Raw genomic sequence first — 11,356 nt, 5'->3', positions numbered from 1 at the left:
AAAAAATGGCTACAACAGTACATTTAAAGGGAACTAGGTACCAGAAGTGGCCATGGCACCAGGGATACTATTGCTGATGTCAGATGGATCCTGGTTGTAAGGGAAGAACACCAGAAGAGTGTCTTTTATGTTTTATGACTTTGCAAAGGCATTTGACTGTATAGATAATAAGAAATTATGGTTAACATTGAGAAGAATGAGAGTTTCAGAACACTTAGTTGTACTCATATGAAATCTATATCTAAACCAAGAAGCTATTGGTATAAGACCAAGTTGTAGATGGAGAAAAGATTAAAAAATTATAATTGTCAGCAACTTCATTTTACTTGGATTCACAAAATCAACATACATGGTATAAGCAATAAAAACAAATTTAAAACCATGTTGCATTGGGAAAAACCTGCTGTCAAGGAACTCTTTAAAGTGTTAAAGAGCGAGGATATTGGTTTAAAGAATTATGTGCACCTATTTATATCCAAGTCATGATATTTTCAGTTGCTTACTATGCATCTGTAAAGTGGACAGTTAACAAGGATGACAGAAGAGTAATAAATGCCAGAATGCTCCTTAGAGACAAGGAAGGTGCAGCTTTGTCTCACATACTTTGGGCATGTTGTCAGAAGGAGTCATTCCTTGGAGAAAGACACTATGTTGGGAAAGATAAAGGGTTAACAAAGGAGAGGACATCTCTCAATGAGATTGACACAGTGACTACAACAATGAGCTGGATCAAGAAAGAGATTATGAAGTTAACACAGGATAGGGCAGGGTTCAGATCTCTTGTTTACAGTGGTACTACGAGTCCTGATTTACCTAACAGCATAATATGGTAGAACTGTCCCTTGATGTTTGCAAAGCTGTTATCTTAAGGTGCTCCTACATCTTTTTCCCATAGAGTGCCTGATTCTTGTTTTTATAACTTATTTTAAAAATAATATGACATTGGTTTTTAATAAGAATGATATAACTGTTCATTCCTTGCAGCTCAGAGATCCCATTACATGGAATTTCTTTTTAAACATACAATTCTCAGCTGCAAAATATATGTGCATATAACGTGCTCTATTTTAATAAAAATTTAAATGGCCATAAAAATATTATAATAAAAATAAATTCATGTGCATATATGATAAACTACTTAAAGGAGGAATAAACCCTTCTTGTCTGATAACAAGTGAAAACAAAGCTGTGAAACAGTAGATATCTCCATTTTATCTAAAATATAGATAATAAAAATCATAAAAATAAACTATGAAAGTAACTAACCTGAAAAATATCCTTTAAAATGAGTGTGCTTTCAAGTTTAAAACTGTTTAAATTCAAGTATTTTTATAATTTGTCCAAAGAGAAAACAATTAGGTCAGAACTTTTTAATTTTATAAAATAAGGGGAAAAAATGTTTTCATGAGTAAGACAGATAGTGGAAATATAAATGGATTTCCTGTTAAAATGCCATGGATGTGCATGTGTGTCACAGAGTACCTAGTTTACCGTTGACTAGATTTCTTAAACATCAAAAGCAAAAACATAATTGCATATATTTTGTTTACCTCACACAGTCACTATAAAGAATAAATGAAACTAAACAACATAACTAGAAAAATAAACAATCCAACCTTGCAAAACTCATTGCTGTAGAGTCTGATCCAACTCACAGTTGACTTTCCAGTGAGTTTCCAAAGCTACAAATCACAGAGAAGACTGCTCATCCTTCTCCTGTGGAGCCTCTGATGGAGTCAAACTGCCAAAGAGTTGTGGCCTTTAGGTTAATAGCACAACTCTGTGGACTACCTGGAAGATTCTAGGCACACACACATACACACCCATGTAAATGGGGCATGAGATTTACTAGATATAGAAGGTAGTAATATACAATTTTTAACATTGTAAATTTTAACAATAATAAATTAAATCCAACATATGCCCTTCATTTATAAAGTAAAGGAACTAAACTGGTCATTTTGGTAATCCCTCCAAACTTTATTTATAAACATGAAAAACTATGGACCATAAAGTAAACTAACTGAACTACTCAAACTATTTAAATGTATTTTATTTCTAGACTCATAGAGAGTGCTTCTGGCATAGAGGTATTTGACATAAAATAGGGATTTTCTTTTTATTTCCCCCTCTTTCTATATTTGATCCTCAATGTCAACATGCCATCAGTTTATCAGTGCATGACCATATTCAGATCCAAAGTCTCAAACAGTTGTGAAGATTGTAAAGGTGATACAGGATCAGCCAATTGCTGTGAGATGAAATCAACTTCACAGAGCCTAACAACATCAAATACTGGTGCAATGTTCAAGAGGGGAGAACTGGCTTTGTGGTAATTGAGTCAGAAAAGGGATTTTATCACAACACACTGGAATTAAGCTAGAAATTGAATTATACAGATAAAATTAATGTGTCTGATGAAATTTATTATTTATAGGAAAACAAAAGATATATAAATTCAATGTATTATTTAGTAGCATTTAGCCATGTGTAGACAGATGGATAGACAATAGGTAAATGCATATAGATCAATATTTTCAGTAGTTGACTTTTGTTAAAGGAGACAGAATTTCACCTTTCATCATCTGAATGATTTTTTTAGAAATTAATATTTTATTGTGTTTTGGGTGAAATTACATGGAAAATTAAATTCCACATAACAATTTAAGTGTACCTTGTTCAGTGACATTTACATTTATCACAATGTATCAATATTATTATTAATTTTATTCTAGTTGCTCTATTTCCATTAATCTAACTTTCCCACCCACCCACTCTCTGCCTGTCATTCACCTCTTAAGAGGAAATATTGACTATTTTGGTGAGATACTGCTGTGTGGCTTCAAGTCAGAACCTACTCATAGTGGAGAGATATATAGAACATCATATAAAAATATATACATTTTTAGAGAAAGCGCACGGTAGGCACAGGTGGTGGTATAAAATTTATGAGCTAATTTGTGATTTAACTTTAAGATACTCTCTGGGAATGGTTTCAGTTCCGGGTTTAAGGGATGTCTTAGGATGACAGGCGTGAAATTCTTGCAGTCTCTAACGGTCCAATGAGTAAGTATTCTCTGTTAAAGCAAAAGGATTGTGGAGACAAAAATGTGGCAATTTACTTCAGTAAAGATTTCAGCCTGGGTAACCCTGTGGGGCAGTTCTAATCTTCTGTAGGGCAACTGTGAATAAGAATTGACTTATTGGCCCCCAGCATAGATGGGCGTAGACGCTGCTCACCGATTGAGTTTGCCATTGCTAGGACTTTGCTATAAGGCATGGTCAGGCTTTAATATCAAATTCTATACTCTCTGTTTAAGAAATTTAGAGAGATTACACTCCCCCCACATTATGCTTCTACCAAATCTGATAATAATATCTAAACTAATAAATGCTGCTATTCCTAATTCCTAAATGAATCTATCCCCAAAACATACCTGGTTCTTCTAGACTCTGAAGAGCACGTTTACTCCTATTGCTTTGCCCGGAGTTGATTTCTCCTGATGCTCCTGGTTCAAGGAGGCTCTGTTGACAGAAAAATTGAAGTCATTGCAAAGACAACTGAGGTCAGAAAGAGTATTTTAGGAAGCGGCAGTGCCTGGGGCTATGGCTCATGCTAACTCACTCGCATTCCAGGGGTGACAGCTGGAGTCTCCCTCAGCACTGCGGTGGAGGCTCCTGCTTCTGCCTGGGGAGATGCTGGCAGCGGCTCAGCTTGATAGGACCGCAGTTCCGCCCGGAGGCTCAGAAGTTCTGCTTGCAGGGTGGCCACTCGGTAGAAAGACACCACTGTCAGACAGGAGGACAGCAGGGTCAGCAGCAAGGTCACTGAGAGGAGTTTTCCATCTTTAGAGAACCAAGCAGAGGGGCTTTCCTTCTGGGGGAGGATGAAAACACACTCCTTGAGTTTCATTTCTTCTCTTTTCTTAAAGCAAGAGAGGCGTAACTGCTCCCTCTCTGTGGAGTCATCCATTTCACCACTTGCACTTTGAAGGTTAGGGCCTTTAGAATAAGTGACCACAAGGAATGGATCATTTCCTGTTATCTGTGTTTGCTAATGTCCTACATTGAACACATCACAGAGTTTGGCTCCCCCAGTCAGGAGAGTTCTCCTGAATTTTCTTCTTTTTTTCCTTTCTGCATCTCTGCCCCTACTGTACGGTAGGTTTTCCTGGCATTCGCCCTTCTATTGGATTGCTCAATCACTCTTCCTCATTTCACTTTCAGTTTTTGCAAGAATTTAAATGACATCTCAAAACAATCATACACAAATGGATGCCTAGTGACTGCACTTTGAGTTTGGATTCACATATGCAAGAGGTGACTGGGAAGAAGTGGACATTCTGAAGGAGCTCATCGAGGCAAACTGAGAGGACTGGGTTGGTTGGGACCATGTGGTTTTGCAAGGGGGAGAAAAAATAGCACAGAAAGTTCCTGTGGGTGTAATAAATGTAATTAATGTGAAGGTCAGATAAGCTAAGTGCTTAAGCATTAAATTGTCCTGACTCAGACTTATGATTTACTAACTGTCTTCAAACACTAATTAAAGTGAGGGATCCTTGAAAGAAGAAAGGAAGCCAGCTGGATATTGTTCTTACTATTATCACAGCAATGTAATAAAAGGATTGTGACTACATTTGAGACATATGTTTAGATTAGATATGAGGGGAAAACACTTTTAAAGGACACTTAATTTTTCCCCTTTCTGAGAATGCCTAACTGGATAATTAAAGATCTATGTGTCTGCTTCTCTTCATGAGTCTTATTTTACCTTCACAGTTCTGTTTCTACAATTTCAAGTTCCAGCCTAGTCTGATACTATTTTAGGGTGAAGCGAGCAGTCTCTCCAATTCTGAATGCCTTACTAATCACCTTCAACTCTTCTTTCCTTTGTTGTGGTTAGGTGCCATCGAGTTGCCTATGACTCAGAGCAGCCCTAGGAAACTGGCTCTATCCTGTGCCATTTTCACGATCACTGATATGCCCAGTTGTACACTCACTCATCTCCTTGGGGGTCTTCCTTCCTAAGTACACACTGAGTTAACTTTACTCAATCTAAAGTGTATACAAAATATCCTGACTCAAACAAAATCCACCTTAGTTTCAAAGTAACTTTATTTCCAGAGATAGGGGTGCTATTCAGACTACCTGACCATTCTAATCCTGACTTGCCTTATTCTGTGTTTCCTGTCCATGTCCAGTTTCTGGAAATTGATTCCTCATTTAATAGTACTACTGAGTACTTTCCAATCCCAGGATAAGGTACTATTCCCTGGTGTGAGTAAGACTGCTAAATGTTAACTCAATCTCATTTGAATTTTCTGCAGAAGTGTCCCTTCTGCAAGTCCTGGAGATCTTCCTCTATAACTCGTCATTACAGTGGTGTTCTAAATAGGCTGTGCTCTAATTGCTCCTATGGAAGTTTTCTTTTTGTAAGTGCTCAGACTCTTTCATGTAAGTTTTTACATAATCCAATTATTTTGTCACAGTCTATTAAGGTGGTCAATAACTTCAGGGAGGCACTTTTGTCATGGTCTTTGTTCCTAGGTAAATCAGAGTGACATATTCTATTAAAACACAGAATTTGCATTTTAGTAAACCCTTCTGACTGAAAGTAATTGAGATTCACTGAGGCTCTTGTGGCCTGGTGGTAAGAAGCTGTGCTCTAATCCCAAAGGCATGCAGTTTGGGTTTGCTGTGCAATTTCTTACCACTAGGCCATTAGAGCAAATAACACACACAGTTTGAATCTACCAGATGCTGCATGGGAGAAGGATGGGTGATCTTGCATTCTCCTCCCATGAGATTTACTGCCTCTGGAAACCCACTGAAGGATCATCTATGGGTTGGGTTCGTTCCAACTTGATGGCACACAACAAAAACAAGTCTATATTTAAAAAGGGATATATATATATATAAGGATATAAGGATGTATATAAGGATGGATGGATGGATGGATGGATGGATGGATGGATGGATGGATGGATGGATGGAGTTAACAATGATTTCTACGTATTATTCCTCTTCTGCTTTGCCAGTTATCTCTAGTAAAATTCTAAAGAGAAACAAATTCTAAAGCAAACAAATGTAATTGTGTAGAAAATGATCGCATCTTCTTTTGCACTATTTGACAGAGATTTTCAGACCAAACACTCTCAAGAGAGGATCATACGTACATGTTGTTGTTGTTGTTATGTGCCGTCGAGTTGCCTGCGACTCATAGCGACCCTATTTACAACAGCCCTAAACTCCGCTCTGTCCTGTGCCAATCTCACTGTCTCTGACACTCCCATCCCAATTATCCCAGTCACTGAATCAATCCACCTCATAGAGGGCCTTCCTCTCCTGCGCCGTCCCTCCACCCTCCCAAGCATGATGTCCCTCTCTAAGGACCGGTCTCTCCTCACAACATGTCCAAAGTAAGTTAGACGGAGCCTCAGAATCCTTGCCTCCAAGGAGCCACCCAGTTTAACCCTCTCCAGGACAAATCTGTTTGTTTTCCTAGCAGTCCATACACACATACATATTACCGGAATGCTCCTTGGAGTCAAGGATTCGTCCGACAGACTTTGGGCATGTTGCAAGGAGGGACATCATGTTTGGCAGAGTGGAGGGGCGGCGAAGGAGAGGAAGACCTTCGATGAGATGGATCGATTCTGTGAGTGGAGTGGTGGGAATGAGTGCATTTGAGATGGCGAGGTTGGCACAGGATAGAACGGCATTTACGGCTCTTGTACATAGTAGGGTCGCTATGAGTCGCAAGAGACTCGATGGCACATAACAAAAATGTCTGTCACTGGCACAGTGACTTCAACAATAGACTCAGCAGAAAAGCAATTGAGGAAGAAGGGATCAGGTCATGCTTCAGTCTGTTGTTATGAGTTGGAGATACCCGGTCAGCACCCACCCAACAACACTGCGTATAGAACTAAAACTCAGCTTTTTAGCTGAGGCATTCAGAATTCAAGGAAGATTTAGAAACCAATTATTCTACTTTCCCCCCAGGAACCAATGAGCCATTATTTTCTCTGTGGGTTAGGATTCTTCTTCACTTCTCCTTTGCCAGCCCTCTCGAGTAAAATTCTAAAGGGAAGGCAAATAAATTCCACTTGTGATAGAAAAGTACCTCACCTTCTTCTGCACTATTTGGCAGAGGTTTTTCATGCAAAATCATGTCAAGAGAGGATCACTGGTCAGCATGTATGTCAGACCATTTGAAAATAAATAGCAACCCTGGTTCAAATAAAGGGGAAGTGATAGGAAGACAGCTGTAAGGCTTCCCTCAGAAGTGACACTGTCAAGCAGGCACTGCCCTGTACATGTCCTCTCCAAGGATCACACAATTTATTTCCTCTAAAAATAGAGAGAAACTAAGGGGGCATTCATGATTTCTTAAATTTCTTATTAAATGAACAAAAGGAAATTATTGCTCCATAATTCAATAAACCATTTCCTGCAGAGGAAATGGTTTGACAAAAATTTAACTGAAACTCTTTTAAACCAATAATACATAACCAACAACACTCTTTGAATAACAATATACTGTAAGTTTATTTTTCAGAGAAGAGGGTGCTATACCTGAGCCACATGTTTTGGTAAAAAAATATGTATCTCCAAGTTTTACTCTCTGTTATTAATTACTTTTTTCATATTTCTCTTTCTCAACACAATTTTTTTTAAAAAAAGTTTATACTGGTTTATTACAAAGGTCAAATACATTCTTTTTCACACCGGATCTTTCCCCTTTCCTTCACACACACCCCTACCCACCCATTAAATTGTGCAACCCTGTAATAAACCACTCCCCTGCCCATCCTTTTGAGAATCTCAAAATTCTCCAGTAATACATGTCTATATTTAAGAAATACATTAAAGATACTGTATTTCTTGGGACTGCTCAGATTGTCCCATACACTCAGTAGTTGGCAAAGTAGATATTAAAGTTGTTGTTGTTGTAAGGTACCACTGAGTTGAGTACAAATCATAGCAATGATATGAACTGTGTCTTATCTTGTGCCATTCTCACAATCTGTGACACACTTGAATCCACTGCTGCAGTCACTATGTCAATCACCTGTAGGAGGGCCGTCCTCTCTTTTGCCATCCTTCCACCTCCCCACCGTTTTCCAAGGTAGCCTGCCCTACCAAAGTATGAGAGGCAATTTTTTATCATCTTTACCTCCGAGAATCACTCTAGTTGCACTTTCTCCACTATAAATCTCTTTGTTCTTTTGGCAGTCCATGAAATATTCAGTACTCTTCTCTAACAGCATAGTTCAAAGACATCAAAGTTTTCTATCATCCTTATTCCTTGTCCTACTCTGTGGAGCATAGCAAGTGACTGAAAAGTCCATGGCATGTATCACGCATACTGACCTCATTGCTCCTCAATAAAGAGATTCCTGACTATAGACTTTTCCCAGCACAATACTTTTTTTCTGATCTCCTAACTCCTGCTATCAAGTGTATTGATTATGGGTCCAAGAAAGATGAAGCCTTTGACAGTTTCAATCTTTTCTCCATCTATCATGACATTACCTATAAGTTTAGTGGTAAGAATTTTGTCTTCTTGACCTGAGAGACAATCTATATTGAAGGCTGTAGTGTATGATCTTCAGTAGCAAACACTTTAAATCCTCTTTACTTTCAGCAAACAAGGTTGTGTCATCAACATAATAAAGGTTATTGATGAAAATTAAATTGTTCTTCAGAGTACAGCTTAAATAATTTGCTCAGCATACAAAATGATTAGGATAATATGGAGCACATGTGAAAAATGGGATTTGTTGGTCCAACACTTTAACTCTCAACTACTCACCAAAAATTTGGCTGTTTGAATCCACCCAGCTAATCTACAAGAGAGGGATAGTTATCTTTAAAGGCTATATCCAGGAACCTCTACTGAGGAAATTCTACTTAGTCATATAGGGTTACTATCAATCACAATCTACTAGACAGTATGTAACAATAACAATGCATTTGAAATGAATGCAAGTATAATGTGTATCCAAGGAACAGAACAAAATGGTAACATCAATAATTGAAGTATTTGCAGTGATGCATACAGTATGTTGCTTTTTGTTTGTTATGTGCCAAGACATCTGCTACTCATACTGAACCTATGTACAACAGTCTTAAACCCTGCTCTACCCTGTGCCAACCTTATTGTCTCTGACACACCTATCCCCATGACCCCAGTCACTGAATTAATCCATCTCATCGAGGGTCTTCCTCTCTTGTGCTGTTCCTCCACCCTCCCAAGCATGACTTCCCTTTCCAAGGACTGGTCCTGCCTTGCAACATGTCCAAAGTATGTCCGATGAAGCTTCAGAATCCTTGCCTCCAAGGAGCAGCCTGGTCTCATCTTCTCTAGGATAAACTTGTTTGTTCTCCTTGCAGTCCATGGTATATTCAATTTTCTTCTCTATCAACACAACTCAAAGGCATAAATTCTCCTTCCATTCTTCCTAGTCATTGTCCAGGTTTCTGATGCATAACAAGTGATTGCAAAGATGATGACCTATATGAGGCACACCTTAGTCTCCAGACTGACATCAGTTCAGACAGTGATAGTTTTTTAAATATTCAAAAAGCTTACTCCTACATTTCTGATTCACCAATGCTGTAAATGATTAGCAGGCTTAAGTGATCTCTACTCTATTCCTACAACTCTTACGAAAGAATTGTCTTAATAAGAATTCTTTTTTTTTTTTTGAGGATGCTGGGTGTTCTAGACACACAGATGTACCTGAAAAACATCTATGTAAAAAAGACATCCCAAAGTTCCCAGGACTTACAAAATCATGAGAAAGAAATCATGGCTACATGTCAGAACTATTTTGTTGTTTTCTTGTAGGAATACCCATGTAGTCAGTTGTTGTTACAATCACACTCACTCTGTGTAATGTAAATGTAAAATAACAATGTTATTAAAAAGAAACAGCTCTTGTCACTTTTACATAAAAACTGTGCTGAGTGACCAGTGACTGTTGTGGTGCCATCAAGTCACCTTGGACTCATAATGATCCTGTGAGCAGCCCATCTGCATGCTGTCCTGCCGTGTGCCATCCTCAAGGTCTGCCATGATCACGCCCATTGTGGTAGTCACTGTGTGAAACCATTTTGTTGAGGTTCTTCCTCCTTTTAACAAGATTGACAAGATTAGCAATAGGAATGTGGACAGATTTGTTAAAGCTTATTTTTTTTTTAATTGTTGCGGTATGGAGGAAACAACCCAATATTTTTCCATGTTAGTAACTAGAAGTCAAATAATTTACATGTAAGTTTCATTTTGGGAATACTTCCTTAAACTGTTCTTTAAATGCTACAGATACAATGCCATTAAACCACAGTGTCTGTGTTTTTAAGAAATATCTGGCTACTTCAGTACTACTTTTAATTATGTTGTTGTAGTTGTTATGTAGTGTCAAGTAAAAACCAACTCATAGTTGACCCTCCAGCAGGTTTTCAAACACAGTAAATTTCCTGAGAGGTGATTGACCATCCTTCTCCCACTTTTAATTTATAGTGCAGTTTACTTTGCTTTTCCTTGACTTTATGCCATTTAGGAAAATACTTTTATTAATTTGAGGTAAATATGGATTATTGGGGAAACTCTGGTAGCCTAGTGGTAAGGAGTTGTTCTGCCAACCTGAAGGTACTTGGTTCGAATCCATCAGAAGTTCCTTGGGAGAAAGATAGGCAATTTCCTCCCATGTGGTTTCTAGCCTCTGAAAATCTCCTGGAAGATCAATTATGAGTTGGCTTCAATTCGAAAGTACATAACCATAACAATAACTTGTTGTTATTATCTGTGACTCATAGTGACTCAACATACAATAGCTTGAAATCCTGCCTAATTGTGAGCCTGTCTCACTAAACCTACCCTCATTACCCCAGTTATGATGTGTCAATCCATTGCAACTGTGGTCTTCCTCTCCTGCACTGTCCCTGCACACTTTCAATCATGATGTCCTTTTCTAAAGACTAGTCCCTCCTGGCCACATTTCCAAAGTATGTGGAACAGAGCTTCAAAATCCTTTTCTTCAAGGAAAAACTTGGTTTCACCTCTCCAGAACTGTTTGTTTTCTTGGCAGTTGATGCCGTGTTTGATACTCTTTTCCAGCATCACAACTCAAAGGCATCAATTCTTCTGTCATCCGTTGTCATTGTCCATCTCTCAGATACAAAGCAAGTAATTAAGACTATTGCCTAGATCAGGTGCACCTTTGTCTCTAGACTGACATCATTGCTCCTCAGCACTCTAGAGAGGTCCCTGACAGTACACTTTCCAATGCAATTGTTTTTGTTTTTGTTTTATTTCCTGGCTGTTGGTGCCTATTTGATTTTCTGACTG

The 11,356-nt window shown here is 38.3% G+C and overlaps 1 protein-coding gene across 2 annotated transcripts in view; it reads right to left on the bottom strand.

The window, feature by feature from the left end:
* The window catches only part of TNFSF13B (tumor necrosis factor (ligand) superfamily, member 13b), a 51,028-nt gene extending 47,055 nt beyond the window's left edge, over positions 1–3,973 (bottom strand). For both annotated transcript variants that reach the window (XM_006894618.1, XM_006894619.1), the window contains exons 1-2: positions 3,626–3,973; positions 3,438–3,525 (exon numbers count right to left, since the gene is read on the bottom strand). In XM_006894618.1, coding sequence (XP_006894680.1) covers positions 3,438–3,525; positions 3,626–3,973 — 436 coding nt within the window. The remainder of the gene's footprint in view (positions 1–3,437; positions 3,526–3,625) is intronic.
* Between the last annotated feature and the right edge of the window lie 7,383 nt (positions 3,974–11,356).

The sequence above is a fragment of the Elephantulus edwardii genome, unplaced genomic scaffold (genome assembly GCF_000299155.1).
Source record: "Elephantulus edwardii isolate Elephantulus edwardi_28Jun2011 unplaced genomic scaffold, EleEdw1.0 scaffold00147, whole genome shotgun sequence".
In the NCBI taxonomy this organism is placed as follows: domain Eukaryota; kingdom Metazoa; phylum Chordata; class Mammalia; order Macroscelidea; family Macroscelididae; genus Elephantulus; species Elephantulus edwardii.
The sequence above is the reverse complement of the archived record's forward strand: the minus strand, read 5'-3'. Positions and strand labels throughout refer to the sequence as shown.